General features: G+C 37.6%; 1 protein-coding gene across 5 annotated transcripts in view; it reads right to left on the reverse strand.

The window, feature by feature from the left end:
* Positions 1 to 1,327: 1,327 nt before the first annotated feature.
* gramd1c (GRAM domain containing 1c) overlaps positions 1,328 to 24,213 on the reverse strand; it is a 31,847-nt gene continuing 8,961 nt past the window's right edge. For 4 of the 5 annotated variants that reach the window (XM_088321878.1, XM_088321876.1, XM_088321877.1 and 1 more), the window contains exons 4-18: positions 23,960 to 24,060; positions 23,734 to 23,829; positions 23,533 to 23,613; positions 16,559 to 16,677; positions 14,386 to 14,518; positions 14,178 to 14,313; positions 11,434 to 11,577; positions 10,907 to 11,025; positions 7,583 to 7,725; positions 7,392 to 7,495; positions 6,013 to 6,174; positions 5,364 to 5,430; positions 3,296 to 3,415; positions 3,126 to 3,231; positions 1,328 to 1,848 (exon numbers count right to left, since the gene is read on the reverse strand). In XM_088321878.1, coding sequence (XP_088178004.1) covers positions 1,780 to 1,848; positions 3,126 to 3,231; positions 3,296 to 3,415; positions 5,364 to 5,430; positions 6,013 to 6,174; positions 7,392 to 7,495; positions 7,583 to 7,725; positions 10,907 to 11,025; positions 11,434 to 11,577; positions 14,178 to 14,313; positions 14,386 to 14,518; positions 16,559 to 16,677; positions 23,533 to 23,613; positions 23,734 to 23,829; positions 23,960 to 24,060 — 1,700 coding nt within the window. In that variant the 3' untranslated portion in view covers positions 1,328 to 1,779. The remainder of the gene's footprint in view (positions 1,849 to 3,125; positions 3,232 to 3,295; positions 3,416 to 5,363; positions 5,431 to 6,012; positions 6,175 to 7,391; positions 7,496 to 7,582; positions 7,726 to 10,906; positions 11,026 to 11,433; positions 11,578 to 14,177; positions 14,314 to 14,385; positions 14,519 to 16,558; positions 16,678 to 23,532; positions 23,614 to 23,733; positions 23,830 to 23,959; positions 24,061 to 24,213) is intronic. The other variant, XM_088321880.1, reaches the window with a different exon arrangement.

Genomic DNA, 24,213 nt, shown 5'->3' on the forward strand with positions numbered 1-24,213 from the left:
TCCGGTGTTGTGCCCAAATCCGACACCGGTTTGGTAGGCGTGACGAAAGTCAGCATAAAATTGAAAACTATTTATTTGTACATCACAGAGAAATATTCCATTTTATATACAACTTTTACCCCTCTCCATACATATTTATTTTGTTTTGCTACCAGCGGGTGTCACGAATTGATGACGTCACTCGCAGGTAGGATTGTATAGCTCCACATGCGCAAGAATTTACGTCGGTTTAACAAAGTTAATCATACCAAATAGTTTTATCCATCCATCCATTATCTGCACCGCTTATCATCAGTAGGGTCGCAGGGTCTGCTGGAGTCCATCTCAGCTATCTTCGGGCAGGGGACACAGGAACGGACCATTCGCTCACTCATTCACACCTACGGTCAATTTTAGACCGGCCAATTAACCTGACATGCATGTTTTTGGAATGTGGGAGGAAATTGGAGTGCCCAGAGGAAACCTACGCAGGCACGAGGAGAACAAGCAAACTCCGCTCAGGAAGGCTGGTAGCTGGATTTGATCCCATGACCTCAGAACTGTGCCGCACACATGCTAACCACTCATCCGCCGTGCAGCTAGTTTTCTTTAGTTCTTTGTTTCCTGGTAAAAATGTTCTTATATGTAATGTTTTTCCTGTAGTATGAATGGGTTAAGATTAATACCATTCTGGGATTTACTTTTCAAGCGTAAATTAGCTTTTCATCCAGACAATTATATAAATTACCGATTTGTGTGCATGCGTGCATGTTCATTGGTTTATAGGCTCCAAAACGGCTAAAATAATTTTCGTGAAAATTTAGACAGTAGTACTTTAGCTAGGTTTCGTGTCAAGGCACCCTCAATAAATACCAACAAAATCAATAAACATCTGCTTTCATGTGCAAGCAGCTCTAGAGCTCCCTGGCGCTTTTTTAACAAACTACGGCCCTAACAACCTCGCTAAAGTAGAATGCCTGGCAGCGCCAAGCCTGGCAACACTGGGCCGTTATGCTTGTTACACATAATTCCCATTGTACATGATTCAAATTGAATCTTTTCTTCCGGCGCCGTCACGAATGGCAGCCACTCCAGCAGCCACTCCAGCAGCTCCTGTGTTATTTTCGATTGTTCTCAGCTCAGGGATGCTGCTGGAAATGTGAATTTCCCTTCGGGGATGAACAAAGTATCTATCTATCTATCTATTAAATAAGCATTTTTGTACAAATGGTCAAGTCAATTCAATCTTAGTTTGATCCCCCCAATCTCCTTCGCTTACAATATGTACCGAAATATATTTTTCCAATTTTTGTAAAGAAACTTTCTAGGTTTGGAATCATTGTCACCATTTCAATAACAAAAATCAATTTATTTACCAGGGCAAGGAAATGCACCAAATTGGTGAAAATACATGAGTGACTCCCCTATGTAGCCATGAAATATAAAATGTATTCAAAACTGTGGTCAATAAACATGCATTGGTGGCGTGCAGTAAAATAATTGTGCAGCTAAACGATACATCAAACTCAAATAATCCCATTTATTAAGAAATTCATAAAAACACATGCCAGACTCTTGGCTCTTGTGCAAAAAATTAAAAATGTGCAAACTTGTAAAAAAAAACAAAAAAACAAACGTAACTAAGCAATTTAACTATGACACTAAAACAAAACGTAAAATTCAATATTTACAATTCATTTTGTGTGCGACTCACACAAAATGTGCATTTCAAGAGGTCATTTGGTAGCAAGAAAAAAATAATAAAAAAGCTCTAATACATAAGCTAACACCTCCTGTGTGTCAGTGAGAAACATCAGTTTGATTGGCCAATGCAAAGTTCTGCTGCAGCAGGATCAGGGAGCGCCGGAGCTGTGAGGAGCAGAAAAGTTAGGTTTTCATCATGCAAAAACGATCACTGTTATACATGTAGATGTGTTTCCGAATTTTGCGAAACCCCTGTGGGTGGACAATCTACATTTTAAATTCAAACACATCTATCTGAGAAAAATAAAAAAGTTAGATCTATGAGAGTGATTTGGTAAATTATAGTTTTGAATATCAGTCCCACTGCTTTTGTGATTGCTCCTATGACAGGGTGCCGGTTCTTCTTTAAAGGTTTACAGGATGTTATTGCACACATCAATCTCAACCAAATGCTCACCTTATTAGTGATTGCAATTCCCTTTTTATAATAACACTGACAGACACAACGTGACAGCCATCTATTCACACCAAGACTATGTAGAACAAAAAACACCCGAGGTTCTTTAATAAAAAAAATTCACACACAAAAATTGTTACAAGCTTACACAATTTGAAATAATCCAAAAATATGGGGAAAGCGTATGAGTTGACAGGATGTTCATCACAGCACGCAACTTTTTAGTGATGGGAATTCCAGCTCATTTTAGAGAACCGGCTCACTACAGAGAGTCGTTTATTTCAAACCCCAAAACGACTCTTCAGATTTTTTTTATGCTTTAACTGATATAAAACTAATAATAATGTAACATTACGCATGAAATTAAATGATACAATGTATTAAACTACTATATTACAATAGGCTTTTTTTCACACAACAGTGAACCTTTAACTAATTTAGACTTTTTTATACTAAGCAACCTTAAAGTCAAGCAACACAGAATCCCTTAAAAACCTATTGCACAACAAAATAAAAAATACAAATATTAACTCTTCAGTGCTATAAAAACATTATATACAAGAATAATTATTTAAAATTCAATTTATAACCAATGCAGGCTGAAACAACACAAAAAAAATGTTATCATTTAGGAACACTCTGCTTTGGAACCAATAAAAAGAGTAAAAAAATACGATTATTTTCCTCTTTAAGACTCATTTTTATCTCTGACACATTCCTGTGCTCAGTGTGCTGCTACCCCACACCCTTTTCCTGTCTACTCAGCCAACAAATGAGCGCAGCAACAAGAGGTTAACAAGCTTATTAACCAATCAACCAATTAACCAAAAGTGAGTGAGAGGACAAAAAAAGGGTGCAAGCAAGAACAGCATGACGTCTTTTTAAAATGAGATCTTTAGATAAGGTAATGTCCCGCCAGGACCAATCAGACCCTGGCATCCGCCAGAGACTTTATATAATATTGGAAACACTGTAATGTGGCTACCTGCTCTAAAAGGTTAATGGAGTCCTGCAGTACAGTTTTGAGCAGCTGGGCCTCTTCTCTGCTCTTGAAAGGCAGACTTTGCCTGGAAGCGTACTCGTGCACCATGCTGTTTACGACACGCCAACGTCATAACATGTAAAAAAACTAACAGCGAACGGATTGAAACGAACCTGGCCTCGGTCTTCTCCCTCAGGCGGTGCTTGGTCATCAAGTACAGACGGTGCGCCACATCCTCCATGGCCCATAATTTGACGAACAAACTCATATTCAGCAACGTTAGGATCACCAGACTGAAATGAAAACAACTCAGTGACTTGGTAGCATGGATGGGGGAAAGTTATGAGTCCGTTTCAAACTGAAAAAACCTATCAAACCAAAGGTAAAAGGTTTCTCAATCGTTTTTGAACTATTACCGTCCCGAAGAAGGAAAACAAAGGTTCCTTAGCATCGAGTTGACCTCTTTTTCACTTCTGTGTTTTTAAGGATTTTTCCTTACATTACAATATACGCAGATTATATCAATTCAATAAATTGTGTTTTTTTCCAGTGCTTTGGAATGCTCTTCCCCCTGCGATTCGATCGGCAACCTCAGTGGAACTGTTTAAATCTAGGCTTTAAACACACTTCTATTCTATAGCATATGAATGACCTAGATTTCATGTTGACAATATTTGAGTATTGTTTGGTATTGCAACATCCATTGCATTACTGTAGTGCTTTCGTTCCACCACTACCGGCGTGTGGTAGCGCTGTAAGGTCACCCGGCATTCACCCTGAAGAAGAAATCAGGCTTCTACTTCGTAGTTCGTGTGTAAACATACATTACAACGTGTACTGTATCTCTAGCGTGCCAAGAACTTTGACGTTTTTATTGTGTAATATCTCGTGTATCAATTCAATATCGTTGGTGTAAAAAAGATGCGGGCCATTTCTTTTGAAATGAAAGTGGAGTAAGAAAGCTTGATGTAGTTGAGAAAATGGTCGGAACGCTTTTTACCACGGTAGAGGACCTCTTAAAGTGCATCTTCCAAAAGTAAGTTAAACTCAACTTTATTTATCTTTATAGAGCATATTACTTTATGAAATGTTTATTTTTTTGTACAAAATCATATTAGTTACGTATACAAGCCTTAAACATACTTAGATAAACCCTAAACAAACAAAATATAGCACTGAAGCAACTTACGAACAAATTTAACTTACCAACGATGGTTTGGAACCTATCTCGTTCATAAGTAGGGCAGCGTCATGATTGCTGATTTGACTCACCTGTGCCTGCTCCTTCATCGCCAACTGCCTCGGACTCCGATTGGCTCCCTGTCCCTATTTAAACCCACTCCGATCTGTCCCCTGTTGTCAGTCCGTCTGTGAACCTTAGTTTACACTAGGCAAACCTTTTTTTCAAGCCTGACTTCAACCCTTTTTTGCTCCTGTCTGTCCCCAAGCTTCAACCCGCTTTTGATCCTGATCACGTCTACTCTCCCGTCCCGGCTTTCGACCTGTTTTGTCCCCGAGCACGTCTACTCTCCTTTCTTGGCTTACGACTTGTTTCCAACCGTTTTTGCTCTCCTGTCCCGGCTACGGACCAGTTTTCCGTTCCCGACACCGCCATTGCTCGCCACGGAAGATCCACTTCCGCGTTCAGAGTGGCCTGCTTACCGCGTCCAGCAATCGCCAGATCGTGGGAGCAACCCTTTCTTTTCCTTCAATAAAACTTGTGAGAAACGTACGTAATTGGGTCCCGTTTCCGTTCTGGTCTTGACAGTATGGTTGTCTTTTTTTTAACAAATTACAACGAAACTCTTAATAATGCACAGTATTGCTTTAAATATAGTTCCCTGCACTGACTCAACAGCAGATAGTTAGTATGTTAAAAAAATAGTAAACTGATGCCACTTATTGATATAGAGGAATCTTACAATTATTTGTCTTATCACTGGAAGAAAGCTAAGATACTGAACATTAGACAAGCTATTTTCCAAATGTAAAATCGGGCAGTTTCCTGCACTGTTTGTAAATCGCTGATGTAGATGAAGTTAAAGCTGTTGATCTATTCGTGTGAGGCATAAAAGTAAAATTAAAAAGGGACAACAAACCCAATCTTTGATTTTGGAGAATCGCTACTTTGTTGGGGGTGTTTCTACGAGCGCGTCTGGATTTGCCGTGGTAATTACAAAAAGAAAAAAAATGGGGAACGTAATGCAGGAAGGATTGCAATCAGGGTTGAGTGTGTCTTACATCACGCTCATTGCAGCTACGATTGCTGTGATGTTCCATCGGTATGGGCTGCTCATCTCCGCCAGTCCTGGAAGACAGAAAACTAAAAAAAGACTCAGAACGACATGACTGCAAGGTAATTACTTTGGAGAAGGCACGGCTGGAAATGTGTTCAATCTTATTGATGGCATACGTGCATTTTGTGTCCTCGATCAATATGGCAGGTTGAACAAGAAACATGGATGATTGTACTTTACCGATTAAGGTCTGTAATTTTTTTGAGTATTTCTAGACAAAAGAAAAGTTCAATATTTTCTTAAAGGTACAGTGTGTGATATGTTTGACCACTTGATGTTGCTGTATCGTGCAGTTCAACCAAAAACTAGTGCTTCAAGGCAGAATACAAACTACGGAGACTGAAAGTCACCAAACCGCATCATTTTTTTTTAGGTACCCACAGCAGCAAAATGTCAGATAATTATGTGAGCGCCCTCAAGGTGAGCCTTGTGTCATGTAAAATGAATGTGAATACAGATTTCTTAACCTAAACACATGCACATATATATGATAGTAAAAATAAATAAACTCATTATTCAAACAAGATTGTTTCTTTTTTATGTAAGAAGTTGATTTCACCAATTACAACAACAATGCGGTCACGATATCATACCCATATTACTGTCCCTGTGTTCATCAGGTGATTGGCCCAAATGTTTTTTGGGCTTCATGTGTTCCGACATGGTCCGGCTGAGCGTCCGGCGCCTGGCCCGCCTTCCGCCGGGCTCCGCAGTGCCTTTATTTATCTCTGCCTCCTCTTCCAGGAGTTCTGCCTCTGGATACGAATGCAAAGAAGTTAAAATTAAGCAAGGAAAAAATTGTCCGAATTTTTAATTCTGATCCTTTTTGACGCAAATTAAATAAAATGAATGGCCTTCACATTGTCAATATACAGAAGTACGAGATTGGAGGGCTTCTTATTTTAGTGCAAGTAAGACAAAAACAGAATTGTAAACAAAAAAAAACACTATATTAACATATATGTGTGATTTCCCGAGGAGTTGTGCAAGTAGGAGCATCCACAGTGAATGAAGTTGCATATATGCATTTTGCTCATAAACGTTTTAGATCAAAGTTTAGGGTGGTAATGGCTCTTGGGAAGAAGCGGTTCCTCATTCCGTTAGTTGTTCTTTGATGCACCTGTAGCCTAATAGTTTTAGTATACCAACTGAGTGCTTATAATTCAATTAGGCAGTCCATTTTTTATCGGCCCGTAAAGGGACATAAATGGACACCCTGCTCCGGAGAAATGACACTCATTTGTTTTAAAGTTTATAAACAAAAAAAACTATCTGCTCCGAGTAAAGTGAAAAATTATGAACTAAAGCATACAATATACATTATTCCCAATGAATAGCTTTTAAAATGGTTGATCAGTGACGTATTGCTCCTTATCTGGTTCGGTAAATGGAAGAGAGTCGAGGACTGTTCAATGCAGGGATTGACATTTCTGGTGAATTTCAGGGTCCCAAAAGTGAGTGAAATAAAAAACCTTTAGGGTTGGAAAATACTGCTGGAAAATATATTTAATGCAAACTAAGACTGTAAAAATATGGGATTGTTTGACTAAGTTTGATATGGTTGATAAATTACAAGAAACAAATGTAAAAAAAAAGTAGCCCTATAATCGTGCATCTATTTCATATAGGAGACCTTCAAGGAATGTAATAGGACACCTTTGATACATGCTGAATCTTTTATTTATTTATTTTAAAAAGAGATTTGTGCAACAGATATTAAGTAGAAATAATAAATTTAATTTCCCTGTAAGACAATTGAGAAATATAAATTGAGCAATTAAAACAAATAAAGTATACATGAAAATAAGCCAAAATGTTAAAACCTAATCTATATAAAAATACATTCATATATAAAATAAAGTTTTGTGCAATCAGAATTAAATTTAAGTTAAAAGAAAACATTGAATTTCTATGTGTGACTTTGTTACCTCCACATTAAACCAAAAATTGAAATAATTCAAAATGTACTCACCAAGTTGTCTGAAATAATCTTCAATGCCGCTCCAGGAGTTCTTGGTGATGAAAGACTTAACCAAGCCCCACGGCTGCTTCTTGTACTTCACATCTGTGTACACCCTAGCAGGACAACAGAATACGCAAAAGATAATGGTGAATTTAAGATGCATTAACACCTGCCAAACGCTCAATCTTAACAAGTTTTACTTGAGTCGGCACTTGCGCTTGGCGAGACTTTTAATGGAGTAACGATTCTGCGTGTAGAAGTAGTCGTGGTAGGGTACATCATGCGTGTACACTTCAGAGTCTACCAGGTAATACTGACCTTCCCGAGACTCTTTGTACAGCGTCTGCGAAGTTAGCAGAAATATTTTTGGTTACACCCTAAATCATTCACTTCCATTGACTTCTTTAGTTGTCAATAGCAATGAATGGGGTCATGCCAAAGACGTCTATAGCCTTCGTGATGGTGAACGAGACAGAAAAAGTGACCTGCAGTCAAGGGTAGGCAGTTGAGGCACGTTGAAATATAAAATCAAAAACAAATTGAATATTTTTTCAGTGTTAAACGTTTTTTTATTTACCTTTACAATTTTTTTAACTTCTATTTCAAATTTGCTTAATTTTGACATATCATAAATACAGTTGTATGTAACGTGTTCTAAGTGGGTGCATAGTGAGGCACGCAATTCTCTTACTTAATGGCAGAGGGCGATAGTGAGATTTTGATTTGGAGCACACCTCAGTCCCAAACAATATTAATAATAATAATAATAATTTCCTTGTATTGTCATTCTGTGTAACAATGTACACAGAACAAAATGTCGATTGCACCTGACCCGTTGTAGCGAGCCGATGCAGCCGCAGCCAACAGAGGGCGCCGCCGACCACTTTTAAGTCTTAGGAATGACTCGGCCGGGGCGCGAACCACCGACCTCCCAGTCTCAAAGCGGGCGCCTTACCAGTGATGGTACAGACACTGCCCTAGATACAAACGAGACAATCGTTCGGAAGTTGAATTTGTTCGTAAGTTGCTTCAGTGCTATATTTTGTATGTTTAAGGTTTATATAAGTATGTTTAAGGCTTGTATAAGTAGCCTGTATTGTTTTGTACTAAAAAAATAAACATTTTATAAAAAAAATATGCTCTATAAAGATACAAAAAGTTAAGTTTAACATACTTTTGGAAGATGAGCTTCAACAGTTTAGAGACTTCCTCCTCGGTGGTAAAAAGTGGCCGAAAAAAAGCAATCGAACCATTTTCTTAACCACATTAAGCTTTCTTACTCCACTTTTATTTTAAATAAAACGACTCGCCTCTTCTTGACACCAACCACATTGAATGGATGCACGAGATATTAAACAATAAAAATGTCAACGTTCTTAGCGCGCTGGAGATACAGTATAGAATGTTTACACGCAAATTAGAAAGAGGAAGTGACCTCTCACAGCGCCACTACACGACAGCAGCAGAAAGAAGCACTACAGTTATGTCCTGTACTCGGAAACAGGTGCACACAATACAAACTCTAACTTACAGCAATGTCCGGATATCTTTCAACATCCTGAAAAAAAAATTCATATCTACCGTTTTTCCTAAGTCGAATGGTCTTAAGTAGGGGAGCGTCTGTATTAGCAAGCAAAGAGCAGGTCAAGACATCCGGTATTTTTTTTCTCATACAATGAATGTTTTTTTCTTGATGATTACCTGTCGATTATTAAAAAGAAGCATAACGTATTACTTCAAAGAGTTGTCTGCAGATGCAGAGTGAGGCATGCAGGTTTCTTTCCCCTAGGCAGGGCAATAGTGAGACCATAGCTTATGATATTGCGCACACCTCAGCTCCAAACGATATAATTCGTGATAGTATTAGCAAGCAACAGCAAGTCAAGCCGTAGAAGTATTTTTTTTTTTACATTATGTAGGATTACCCATTGTTGGTGTGTTGACCATATGGCAATCGTTTTTCTTCAATAAATAATTGACTGTGTTCAAAATATAGCACAGGGCTAAAAAGGATATAAGTTTATTGAGAAGTGTTTTATATACATATTTTGTATTTTTTAGCTTTAAAGGGGCAGCATGTAATATTTAGTGCCTCCTAGGGGTATAAAAAAGAATTAGTTAAAAAAAAAAACGGATTGGAATACTACGCAAAAATACATGACCTATCATACCAATGTTAATTTCTAATTAAAAAAACATAGGTCGAGAAATTGTGTTTTTTTTCCTCACTTAAGTCAGCGCCATGTTTGTCTCGTAGGATGCAGCCACGCTGTGGCGTATATCACTGGCCCTCACACATACCAGACAACACAGCGCCATATGGTGGTCAAATGTTACACATTGGCTATAAGTTAAAGGAAATATAGCAAAATATTACTACTTTCGGGTTTCCCATGTCACTTACGGTTCCATGATTTCATAGTAAACAGTAGATTCATGGTATAGCTGACATGACTGTTGCATGTCCAATCAGTCTCCATTACGCTGAAGGATTTAAAAGGCTGTGGCATTATTAGTATTTCATAAATATTATCAAACCATCTAACGTCACACAGTGAAATAAAAAATGCAGAAAAAATGGTTGTGTTAAATTATCTAAATATTTTGCTATTATGGCTCAAAAATGTTGCTGAGCCACTGCACTACAGTGCAGGTATTGAAATATGTCACGGTATATACATATAGTCATAATTATACAAGTTTTCCAGTACTTTTCTTTTGATTATTTTAATCATCACATTATTATTTTAAACATTTAGTTGTAATTAATGCACCCTATGATTATCCATATATTTGAACAAAGTATTTAGTTTTTTGTATATGATAGGTAGTGTGCTTTCAAGGTATGCCTTGAGACTTGTCCTTGACCTGAGACTTGTCCTTTTGTTCTTCTCTGCTATATAAACTATGGTAAGCCATGTTGTCGACACCCTTGTGAAACACACAAACAGCTTTGTTCTGTATGCACAGATTCAAAATATATTCAGTTAATTCAATTTTATTTGTCCTTGGGCAAGACACTGAATCTCTAATGCCCCCAATAAGCAGGTAGGCGGCTTGCATGGCTGACTCCCTATTGGTGTGTGAGTGTGTGTGTGAAGCACATTGTAAAGCGCTTTGGGAGGTCTTCATGGACTTCAAAAGCGCTATATAAATGCAGACCATTTACAATTTGCTACATTGAAATAAGGACCTCAAAAGAACTGCTCTGCTCCAGTTCGTTTCACTTATCAAAGTCTTGCGGAACCCGGATGTTGATGAGCACGCGGAGGAAAGACAAAGCTTTCTCTCTCTTCACTATCCATTCATGCATATTCAAAGGGAGCAGGACATAGACTTCATTTGTTGAGGTGAGACGATAAAAGTTTTTTTTCTATGTTGCCATTTGTCTGTTGCTTTTTTGCTCTGCCAATCAAATGCTGAATAAGATGTAGGTAGATTTTTTGGTAAATCTGACAGTGCCTCAGACACAAACCTCACCGCACAGAACTGGTCAGAAGTCAACCAACCAAGTGTACTCGCACCTGTTTCTCCGTTGCCGTGGAGAATTTACCAATCAGAGGGTTACTGATAGTTATGGTGTAGTTCAAGCTCCTCCTCATGTCCCCGTTAGGGTCTTTTTGCCACGCCGCAAAACTTGGATCTAGAAAAGACACAGGTTAAACAAGGCGAAAGACCCGATGCTTTTATTTTGTTTTAATATTGGATGCCTGGAAATTAGATTTAATAAAATGCCAGTTCCTTAATTTGACTATTATTGCACACCGTTTTGACTGGTACATCATTGTTGATATCAGCCAATCATATTGCTGTTCTTTAAATTCCACACTTTTTAGGGCAGAACTGCTTTTGCAACCTAGGATATGTAATGAAAAAAAAATTGGATCAGGGGAGGGCCTCTAGAACGGGTTGGAATTCCTCATCTATAGGCTTCTCTCCCTGTCCTTGCAAGTTCCAAATCCATAGATGTATTTTCTCTTTCAGTGTCTACTAATGTTTAAACTCATCAGGCCACACTGCTGCTTTCGAATATTGCCGGAGGAACGCTCACCAGTGATCTTGCGCACGCTCATGAAACGTCGAATGAAGGCCGATTCCGTAAAGAGAAGATCGAACATCCGACTGGCGCTCATGTGGAAGACCTTGTTAAGGTAGAGGCGACCCTGCTCCTTCGGCAGGCCAACTCGTTCCTCGGCTGATGAGGACAGAAGAAGTTTAAGAAGCAGGAAGTTTCCATGGGGTGCCATACAGTGGTACTTCTTTATACGAGCGCCCCTAAACACTGAAATGTTGGTATACAAGTTTAATTTGCAACAAATATTTGCTCCGCATACAAGGGAAAATCCAGGTCCGTGCAGTCCCAGAGGCTATCACTAGAGACCACTATCTGCTAACAACAGCTCACCACCAGCATTAGCTCTATTTTGCACATGCAAATTACTAAAGCGGGGGTCTCTAACGTTTTGCCCCCTAAGGACAGACCTATTCTGAAAATAGCTCAGTAGTATTAGGTCAATTGTGATTCTCTCGTTAAATGTTATAGTGGTTGACCGAGTCAATTTAACCCTATTTGAATAGTTAGCCTGGTAATGACATAGTAACAACATAGTGATACGTTATTATTTTAAAAATGTACATCAAACTGGGTGTCCTTTGCCCTAATCAGTATCAAATGAAAATCTCTGTACTGAAAGATAAAAAAATATGCTGTTAAAACTTTGTGTGTACAATTATTTGAAGTTACAGTAACTTTAATATTAAGTGTACAGTAAGTGCTTACGCATCAACAACAGTCGATCTCATACCTGTCAACTTCAGCCAATTGTTCCTCATAATTTTCATAGCAATTCCCATTATTAAGCAATAAAAACTTACAAAAATAAACAACACATCACTTCTCTACTCACAACAAGACACACTATGTAGAATACTGCAACAATATCAGCTATCTATGATGTCGTCAATTACCAGTGACCTGACTGAGACGATCCGGATTAGAGAGAAAATGGGCACAGGACCAAACATCTAGAATATGGGGAAAGCATGTAAGTTGAGAGGTATGCAATCTCCGTGATTCCTCCTTGCACCCGATGCTCATTATAAACTTGCCCTTTATTTAGTTAATATTTTATTCATCTTATTGCTGTATTTCTTCGTGTTCAGTTGCTAGATGGATGTGTTTTATAGCCAGTGTTTACTAGCCTGCTTTTGGGAGAACGGGAACAGACCGATTAGTTTTTATATATTCCATATTAGGAAAATGTGCTCATTATACGGGCAATTGAGCCTGGAATGATTTAAGCATGTATGAAGAGGTACCATGCTAGTTCCCTTAGAGGTAAGCTATTAGGGCCGGTTCGGGCAGAAAATGTCAATTATTAAGTCGGGCTAGGCCGGGCCTCTCTCGTGTTTTTTTCCTTCTTCTAATCATCTGCACAGCATCCACCTACTTTTACTTAAGTAATTATTTAGCCGACTGCTTTTTACTTCTACTTGAGTCATATTTTTTGAAAGTAACAGTACTTTTACTTGAGTAACACACTTTGGTGTCGAAGTTACATTGTTCAAATGCCTATCATGAATAGCATGCTTACCAATCTATCACTTTTACTCCAAATCACTGAATCCAAATACATTTTCATCCTCTGTGTCACAGTAGAAGATGCGCCGCTTCCTCTTTCCACCTCCACGTCGCTTGCGTCAGTTGTCATTTACACTTCTTGACACTAGATTACGAGCTTTACAATTATTGTTTTTTTTGGCCAAATATTTCACAATTTGCAGCTTGTAATCTGCAGAATACAATTTTCTTTTGGTTGCAATTTCGTTCATTATCCTTTTGGTGCAGTTCGCTAAAATGCGTACTTCGACACCGAACCATTCATTTGGGCGCTGCACTTCGAACTGCACATTTCTGTCACAATTGCCCATTGCCCTCACCTGGTCCCACTTGTTTGGTGCCAGCTGCTACTCGTTGCCTGATTGGCTCCCCTCCCATTTAAACTCAGTGCTCCCAATAACTCCTTGTCAGTCCGTCAACGAGTGGCCAGCATTTTTACTCTGTCCGGTTTCCTGCTCGTGTATCCAGTATCGATCCCGTCCTGTATCCTGTATCGATCCTGTCTGTATCTTGCGCGTGTATTCAGTATCGATCCCATCGGTCCTGTCCTGTATCTTGCTGGTGTATCCAGTATTGATCCTGTCCGTCCCATCGTATCTGGTATCTTGCTTCTGTATCCAGTATCGATCCCGTCTGTCTCGTCCTGTCCGGTATCTTGCTTTGGATCCAGTATAGATCTCGTCTGTCCGGTATCCGATATCGTTTCCGTCCGTTCCGGTATCTTGCTCGTGCATCCTGTATCAGGTATCCATCCCGTCTGTCCCGTCCTGTCCAGTATCTGCCTTTGTATCCTGTATCTGGTATTGACCCCCTCTGTCCTGGCCGGTTTCGATCTCGTCTGCCCCTGGCTTCCTATTTTCCCACGCTAGACTTGTCAGTCTCACTTCTTCTGTCCAGTGATCGCCACATCCCTGGCGTTTGTGTTACTGTGCATGACTGCCCCATTTCCGTAAGATAAAGCTTGGTGTGAAAACGTTATGCGTTTGGATCCACCGTTTGTTCGGGTTTTGACAACTTCATTTGAGGGACAGAGCCTAACGTAAACCCGAAGCTGTGTACTTCAGCACAGGAAAGCTTCGGATTTACTTCAGCACCGAGGTCAAATTAAGTTAATCAGGCGGGTTCGGGCTGTATTTTTTAGGCTCGATCTTAACTCTAGTTCTTTATTCCCTCACCTTCTTCCACGCTTTCCGATCCGCTTTCTTGATTCGTGCTGTCCTCTTTCAGCGGCTTTCCGGATGATTCAGATTCGAGGCGATCCAGAGGTGGAAGGGGGCTTCGACGTGGGGCCTGGGAGATGGAGCACTCCTCCTGCATTGACAAGGTCGGGATAGGTAAAAAAACAGAAATGCTTTAAGAGGGATCAACACCCCTTTAGCTAACCTCCAAGGCTGACTTCTGTGAACCCGCCACAGAGAAAAAATCTTCACTTTCCAAAGACAGTAGCTCTTGTGCGGCGAGGCGATTGGAGGGCGTCCTCTCGCACTTTGGAAAGTAGCCATTGTCGGCCCCGTGCCTGGCGGGTAGATTCAGTTTCCCCAAAAAAAAAAAAAAAACCCTTTCGTTTAGTTTAAATCCAACATTTTACAGTTAAGGCTTTAGTGCACATCATTTCTCATTAAAGGGACTCTGTGTAATTTTTTACCACTAGATGTTGCTGTATTGTGTAGTGCAGGGGTCTCAAACTCAATTAAGAGCCACTTGGAGATAGGGTCTAGGTGAAGTTGGGTCAAAAGGTTTTCCACAAAATATTATTTATAATTTTCCACTCTTCTCAAATATAGTTTTTTACTATTCTCTACACAAAATTAGATCTAAAAATAAGACACGAAAGGTTTTTTTCTATGTTACCAATTCACATGGAAAAATAGCAATAAATCAGGAATAAAATAATCCATCATTTGCTAGAGTTAATCATTTACTTAAAGGGACAGTGTATATTTTTCAGTGTCTCCTAGTAGTAAAAAAATATCAAAAAATATATTATTCAAAATAATTAGCAAAAATACATGAACCATCTTTTCTTTCCTTTTTTCCTTTATAAAAGGCTGGGGGGAAAAATATATTTAAAATATCTTAATGGTCAATTTGAGTCCCCGCAATTTTCATTCTTACTTGTGATGTTTATCATATACTGTGACATCAAGTGGTCAAGTAATATCCCTTTAACTTTCATTATTAAGGCAGGGGCCTCAGACTATCATGAGTGCTGCAATTGCCCACTGGGATTCAAGTTTGAGACCCCTGGTGTAGTGCAATTCAATACGAGCGCAACACAGCAAAAGAATACAAACTACGGGCACTCAAAGTGACAAAATTGCACCACTTTTATTCAAATGTTTTTGCCCAGCCTTTCACAAGTTTTTAGCGTGTACCCGTGGGAGCAAGATGGTGGACTTTCATGTGAGCTCCCTCTGAGCCACATTTTGTGTTAAGTACATCCAAGTTTCTCAACATGAAAGTTAAAAACATGCTTGTTTATATGACAACTCATGCCTTTTTGCTTATGGTTGCAATCAATATTGTTGTTTTTAGGAATTAAGTTTTTTTTACCAATAGGAGGCGCTAAATATTCAACAAAGTCCTTTATATAAATTGAATTTGTACCTCACGAGTGTTCTACAGTATCCATCTTTTCATGCTCTTTCCGCTTCTAGGATTTTCATCATACATTGTGTTCTTCATTTTGATTGGAGTAGAGTAGGTATTGGTGAAAATATAGACTAAGGCTCTCCCACGTAGGTGGCCCCTGAGGACAGCTTTAGTGCCTGCAGAACTGTCCTGGAAATAGCTCACCAATGCTGGGTCATTGTAATTTTATAGTGAAATTATTGTTTTAGTGGTTGATTAAGTCTATTTACCCCGCATTTCCAATAATTAACCTGGTAATAACATGGAATCAACATAGTACTATAACACGATACGTTGTTATTTTATTAATGCATGTCAAACTGGGGGGCCTTTGCGCTAAATAATAACAAAAAGTAGCTCTCAGCTTAAAAAAGGTTGGAGACCTCTGATAGAGGAGCATTTTTACAGTTACAGCATACAGTACTTTTATTAGTCAAGTGTAAAAGTATTCAGTTTACTTTATTTCAATGTATTGTAAAGAGCTGCCACGCATTTAAAATCATTGTTCAGAATTGATACAGAACTTTCAGATTTTGAAGATTTTTTTCATTGTAGCATTCAAGAGTGCCATTTTTAAGTCAAAAGTGGTTCATAGCAAATGTTATAAACGCACATCAAACCTGCAGTTTCTGCAGATGTCACTAATGCACTATGAATAACCAAGGAACAATAATAATTTTCAATACAAAAATGAGCATCACTTGATTTCCCCAACCCCCTCCGATTTTCATAGTTTTCATAGAAAACGTGTATTTTGTAAGTTCCTATAAACTGGCGTGTAAACTACGGAAGATTTGCGGTTAAATATTAAAACAATAAGGGTTCTTTTGGACCGCAACCCCCCGCAACAAATGAGGGTTTACTGTATTGTCATATCTGCATTTCTATAATAAAAATACATAAGGAAATTATTTGACGTTCTCACCTGCTCTGCATGCTCAAGTCCGCAGGAAATTGCGTGCTCTCCATTTCCTCATGGCTCAGGCCCAGATCATTTCCATAGTGCTGCCGGACCATCTGCCAAACCTCGGTGTTGGTCAGGGACTGGTAGCGAAGGAAAGATTAATCACACTTTTATTTTGTTAGACAGAATCCAGAAGGAGGTGAGTTTTTGTGGTATTGTTTACTAGATTGTCTTTAAAGAGAACATAAAAGAACGGGCATATTACAAATGCAGAACATTTGAAAAAACTTTATGTCTTTATTGTCAATGATAATAGAATTGTGTACATTGTTTTTACAACGACACTAGATGTGGCGCTCCAGAATTAAGATGTAATAATGTGCTCAAAAGAAATAACAAAAAAGAATTAAAGAATTCTATGATAGATGGGCAATAGTAGCAAGATAGTGCTCGTAGACTGGCCTAAGTTGTAAGCACATCAGAATGAAAACTTTATTCGAACATTAAAATAAAAACAGAACAAAAACAATAACTCAACAACAAAATAATATTACATAATATGTTCAAAAAGGGGTAGTCAGAAGCAAATGCTTATATTCCCTACCCCTTCATCTTCCCTATTAAATACAACAATTATATAACAACAATTGTAATACTATTAATAATAACAGTTATGATATAACAACAGCAACAATAACACAAAGTTTATCATAGTTCTAGACGCACTCGTATCACTCATACCCGATTTTCTTCATCCCAGTATTCCGCCAGGAATGTTTTTTTGTTTTTTGTTCCAGAGCTTGACGCCACACACAGACACGCACATACTTCTCCTGGTGGTTCTCACCTTTGGGATCATGAATTTACTACAGCCCCGTAAGTTATAATATCCTTCTTTTCGAATGAATAATTTATGGATGTTTTCTGGCACTATGTTTTTGTTGACCTTAAATAGCAGTTGTGCAGTGAAAGATTTTACTAAATAAACTAATTTTAATAATTTGGACTGCAGGAATAAAATATTATTATGATCTCGATATCCTACCCTGTGTATAGTTCTAATTGCACGTTTTTGGAGGACAAAAAAGGGCCGTAGTGAACTTTTGTAATTATTGCCCCAGACTTCTGCACAATATTTTAAGTATGGCAGAACTAGAGAACAATATAATAAATACAATGCATTATAGTTTAAAATGAATTTAGCTTCATTAATTATTGAAATGCTTTTAGATACTTTAGTTTGTATGTGTCTGATGTGTGTTTTCCAGCTTAATTTATTGTCTATTATGACCCCTAAAAACGTAATTTCAGATACAGCTTCTATTGCAGCACCATCCAATTTTACTTCTAAATCTTGATTTGCCTTGCGATTACCAAAGAACATTACTTTGGTTTTATTTAAATTTAAAGATAATTCATTTATATCCATCCATACTTTTAGGTTAATTAATTCACAATTAATACAGGTTACCAAATCAATATAGTTATCATTTGAATAGAAAATGTTAGTGTTGTCTGCAATATCACTATTTTTAATAGTTTTGAAACATTAAAGATATCGTTAATATATAAATCAAATAACTTTGGACCCAGGATAGAACCCTGTGGTACTCCACAAAAATTGTCCAAGTATTCAGATGACAACTCTCCCATATTTACATATTGCTTCCTCCCAGTCAAATAACTTTGAATCCAGTGCAAAGCCAAACCCCTGATGCCATATCTTTCCAGCTTTTTTAATAGTATATTATGATTAATGGTATCAAATGCTTTTTTTAAGTCAATAAATACCCCGACCGCGCATCTCTTTTTTTCTATGCTATGGGTGATTTCTTCTACTGCATCAATAATAGCCATTGTTGCTGATCTTTTTGCTCCATATTGACTTTCAATAATCAATTTATGTTTATCCACAAATTGTTCTAGTCTATTATTGTAAAGTTTATCTAATATTTTAGAGAACTGAGGAAGCAGAGATACCGGTCTATAGTTTGTAAAAATGTGCTTGTTTCCATTTTTGTATATTGGTATAACGTTTGCTATTTTTCATTTGATTTGGAAATTTGCCTGTTAGAAATGATAGATTACAGATGTAGGTCAATGGTTTCACAATGCTATTTATAATTTGCTTAAGTAGTAACATATCTATTTCAAAACAATCCATAGACGTTTTGTTTTTACAGTTGTTAACTTATGATTTTTGATTCCGTAACCCCAGATTAAAACATGGTCTTGGAGTTAATTTTTATCAGTGACTCAAATTGCTTACTCCTGCACTCTGGGATATTTGCAGCCCTGGTCCAACATTTACAAAATAACTATTGAAATTCTCCATAACTTGTTTTAAATTATAATTTTTACTGTTCTTATCAATAAAATAGTTTGGATATGCATTAGTTACATTCTTTCCTTTTATTATACTATTTAATATATCCCATATACCTTTAATATTACTTGTGTTATGATGTAATAAATTAGTATAGTATAATTTCTTGCTCGCTCTTAATATTCTTGTCAATTTGTTTTTATACATTTTATATCGGGATTCGGCTTCATCAGTTCTTAGTTTAATAAATTTTCTATATAAAGGTGTTGTTTTCTTACAAGCATTATATAAACCCTTAGTTATCCATGGATGCTTTACAGATTTATTCTTAATATTAGTTTGTCTAATTGGACAAATGAACAGAAAATAGTACAATGAAAAATAGATTATTTGCGTCAGCATTGTGGAAAAATAAGAATAAAATATGAATATACAGAGGCAAGATATTTCAAAAGTCTTTTGCGCTTTATGTCATTGGTGGTTATGAGGAAAACTATCCATCAGCATTCATACATCATTGCAGTTGTTGGCGATATATATATATATATATATTATATATATATTGCAGGATTAGATCAATTCAAGTCCGTCTAGACTTTAGATCAATGCAATGCAATCACACAACTCGTCCAGCATTTGCCCCTTGGTACTAAAATTGCTTTTGTGTAAAAAGTTGTCTCAACACGCTGTTTTGCAACGAAAGTAAATCCAGCGCTCATTTAGGTCATTTGATATTTACGCACGTTTGTCCTTAGGCAAACAGAGTCTCACTCGCAGCTGAACTTTAACGCAACAGTGGTAAATTAAAAACTTTATGCAAAAAAACAAAATATTTAAGCTTGAAAAGAAAAGGTGGAGGGAAAAAAATCTTACTTACTGGCTGTCATTTTCCCCACGACTGCAAAGTTCGTTAACAAAAAAAAAATGCCCTTGCTTCCCGGAAGTGGAGACGCACCGCCCACTTCACTACAAAGAGAAAAAATGAAAACCTTTTCCTACAAAATGAAAAATGTAGCGGTTTTTATTTCAAGTTTCGCTATTTAACCTGTTTCCAGCGTCTCCCGTGTGTTTGCATGTGCATTTTACCACCAAGTCCTGCTTGTGGAAAACACCTGAGGTCATTGAACTTTACATCCCCCACAGACACCCACGCACACAGGCACCAAAGTGAGCTAACCTGCTTCTCCACAACAACACCTCATAATAAACAGTCAACTGTGAAAGACAAATTCTTCTTACACGTTATGAAGCATATCTGCCCATTTTGCAATTACTGAGCATTTAAATAACAGTTACTTACTTAGTGGGCAAACTACGGTCCCACAGGCCGCATGCCGCCCAGCAGGCTTTTTTATTACAGTAATACTATAATAATAATAATAATAATAATTTCCTTGTATTGTCATTCTGTGTAACAATGTACACAGAACGAAATGTCGATTGCACCTGACCCGTTGTAGCGAGCCGATGCAGCCGCAGCCAACAGAGGGCGCCGCCGACCACTTTTTAAGTCTTAGGAATGACTCGGCCGGGGCGCGAACCACCGACCTCCCAGTCTCAAAGCGGGCGCCTTACCATCTAGGCTACTGAGCTGGTATGATATAGAAATAATACAAAATACAACTCCAGTAGTAATACAAATATAGTAATACTACAAAAATAGTACAAAAATACTACAGTATTACAACAAAAATCGTACTACTTTAAAAACAACAAAAAATACCACTACAGCAGTACTACAAAACTACTACAGAAATCCAACTAAGAAAATACAAAAATACCATGATACAGAAATACTGTTACAGAAATATAAAAAAATACAACTACAACAGCATTGAAGAAATACTACAAAAATACGACAGTAATACTAGATTAGTGCTAAAATACTATAAAAAAAAATCATATGACAGAAATACCAAAAAATGCATACTGCAAAACCACTACTACTGTAATACTACAAAAAATCCCACTACAAATATACTACAAGACTAAATATCAAAGTAATTGCTTTAAACAGGAACCCAACACATAATCTTTCTTCAATTGGGAGTGCTTCAAAACTAATTTGATGAACCTAATCCAATTAAACACAAGTAAAAATAAGAAATATAACAGATGTCTGCATGTGCATATATATATATATATATATATATTTACACACACAAACACACACACACTCAAATGAAAAAAAGTCCTCTACAGAGATAGACCGAGCCGGCGGAAATTTCACCGTACATATTCTACATTTGTACACAGATCAAAATGCTACAAGGTCCATTACTCACCTGTGCCAAAGTGGTCCTAGCGTCATAGTTACAATAAATATCTGCAGGTAAAAAAAAACTCTCAAAAACAAATGTTGAAAATTCGCTAGAGAAGACACTGTTGCTGAAAACAAGCAATTCTTTCTTTATCATGAGACCATGCACAAAGCAAGGACCTTATGTGGGTTCAATGTAACATACATTTTCTCTTGGCAACAACTACCTCGACTCCAGCTGAAACTATCACATTCGGACTTTGGGCCGGGAAGATAAAAGCTGGGGGTTTTATCAGTCAAGGTGAAGTCACACGGTAATGTAAGGATTTGTATTGAGCCCAAAAAATAATGAGAGGCTTATTAACATTAGTTTCACATAAGATGAGATTTGTGAATAGAGTTTTTGTTAGAAAATAATTGCCAGATTTTGCAAGGTCCAAGATAAGGAAAACCAAAAACAAACGGAATACGATTAAAAATGCCACAAAGAGAAAACGCAGATGATTTCGGTTTCATTTTTTCTTTACTTTTGCAGTTTTATTTTCTCATCATGTTGACCAAATGTGTACCGAACATAAAAAGCGAGCGATTTAAACAAGTTTTTCATTAGATACCTTTTTCCTTTGCCAAAATTGAAATTGCTGACGCAAAGGAGATGTGCAAATGTGATAACTCTCAGTATAAGTAAGAGGAAATAACAACACATGCTAAACTGGGATTGGCCTTCTGTATTATATTATGTTATTAGAATTTTGGGGGGAGGGCAAAATACAGGAAAAAAAGCACAAAAAAAGGTTACCGGTACTTTATTTCCTGGAATTTATTGTCAAGTTTTATTTTTTCTGTTTGAAAACAAAAGGCAAAAATAAGCATACAAGCTAAATTGGGCTTAGGCTAATGTATTATATTAATTTATTTAAGGGGCAACTGTCACCGATTACCAAATTGGATCGCATGTGCCCGCTCATTTGGCGCCGGCCGCTGCGGGCTATCTGATTGGCTCCCTGTCCTATTTTAAGCCCAGTCCTGTCACTCTCCTTTTGTTACAAGGCAAGCATTTCGACCCTGACTCCCGCCTATCCCATTTTTGCACCCGTTTTTCCACATGTTCGTTCCTGATCTCCCCGTCTGTCTCAGGCTACGACCTCTTTTTGATTCAGACCACGTCTGCTCTCCCGTCCCGGCTTACGACACGTTTATGATCCCGACCACGTTTTTGCTCTCCTGTCCCGGCTATCAACCTGTTTTTTCCATCTCTGACACCGCCATCTCCCACTACGGAAGATCCCCTTCCGTATTCGGATCAAGATTAGATTTTGTGAGCGGCATGTTTCCCGTGTCCATCGAGCACCAGATCACGGCTGCTGCCCTTCCTTTATCAATAAAACTTGTGGTTATTGTTAAGCAATTGGGTCCTGATTCCGTCCTGGTCATGACAGCAACATAGAAAAAAAAATACATTTATTTCCAAAAATCAAAATAGCTGATGTAAATTAATACTGATGATGCAGATTTATTTATTCACAGTAAACACATAGAGAAAAATACACAGGCTAAAATATGAGTGGCCTGCTGTATTATCATTTTCTTTTTTTTGTTAATCTTTCAAGGCACATATAGTAAAAGTTAGCCAAAAAAAGGTTTAATTTCCCAAACAAAATCAAAATGGCCGACCAAAAGGAGTACTGATGATGCACATTTCAGAGTGAAAGGCAAAGGAAAAAAATAAGTACAGAAGCTAAAATTAGCTTAGCCTGTTGCATTATATTTTCTATTTTTTGAGAGCACATATAAGGAATTTATGAAAAACAATTTTTTTTCTGTTACCATCCAGCAGAGTAGGAAATAATTTAGCTGTATAAACGCATGTATCTGACCTAAATCTAAACTACTTTATAAATCCCGATTTGTGTGTTTATGTGACTCATAGGCCCCCAAAACAGCTGAACCAATTTTCATGAAAATCTACACAGTTGTACTTTAGGCCTCTGCAAGTGTCTTTAACTAGGTTGTGTGTCAAGGCACCCCCACTAAATACCAACAAAATCGATAAACATCTGATTTCATGCACAAGCCTCTTTGAAGCTGTATGCAGCTCTTTGGCGCTTCTTAGTGGCTTCATGGCAGTTTTTCAACTAACCATAGCCCCAACACCCTCGCCCAGGCTATTATGCTTGTCATTTTTAAAAGAGAAATACTATTTACTTTTAAAAATCAAATTTCCATTTTTCCTAATTTGAAAAAAAGCCTTAAAATAATAGACTTTCTTTTGGTAGTAAATATATGTTTTAGCGTTCATTGTGTGCCATTGAAATGTTTAGTCGGCCAAAAATAGCCCCAAGATTGTAGTTTGGAAACCTCAGTTCCGAAAGTACTGACGACTGGGCATAAATCCAACACCACATTTACCTTATTAACAAGTGCGTTCTGCCAAAGCCGGAAAACCCCGATGAAACTTTTCTCTCTCGCCGAGAAAGAAGTGAAGAAGAACTGCGGGGAAGGGGAACAAAATACAAAATTGGATTTTTTTTCGTCCGCAAGAAAAAAATAAAAATAAAAAAAGAAACAGCCTCTCTGATGTTAAATAACTTAAGATGAAAATGCTCGCACCTTATCCTTCTCTGTGCAGATCTGGATTGCGTTGGGGATTAGCCGTGCAGTTTTCTCTCGGCTCATTTGGTTGACATCTTTGAGAGACAAGCTTATCTGCACACAAAAATGTAAAAGGCAAAAATATTGCATTGTTTAATGTAATATTCACTGAAGTCCATAGATAAAATATACTAAGACAATGAAATACCAAAAGGTGCCCTTTACATTCGTTTCGTTTCGTTACCTTAGTGCCACGGAAGACATTACTGTAGAAACACAAATAATTCGATGTGAGGTAGAGGCGACCCTGCAAGAGGATGTCTCTCTGGAGTGCGCACGGGTAGTCTGAGGGAGAATACAAAATATTCCCGGAAATGAAAAATATATTTCTCCAATGCTTAGCCTATTTGGGTTAAATATGCAAATTATTTTTTGTTTAAAAATAAAAGATAAAGAAAAAAATAATAAACGTAATGTTTATTTTCTCAATTAAAACAG

This window comes from Urocampus carinirostris, chromosome 18 (assembly GCF_059441175.1).
Source record: "Urocampus carinirostris isolate Australia breed hairy pipefish chromosome 18, RoL_Ucar_1.0, whole genome shotgun sequence".
Lineage (NCBI taxonomy): Eukaryota > Metazoa > Chordata > Actinopteri > Syngnathiformes > Syngnathidae > Urocampus > Urocampus carinirostris.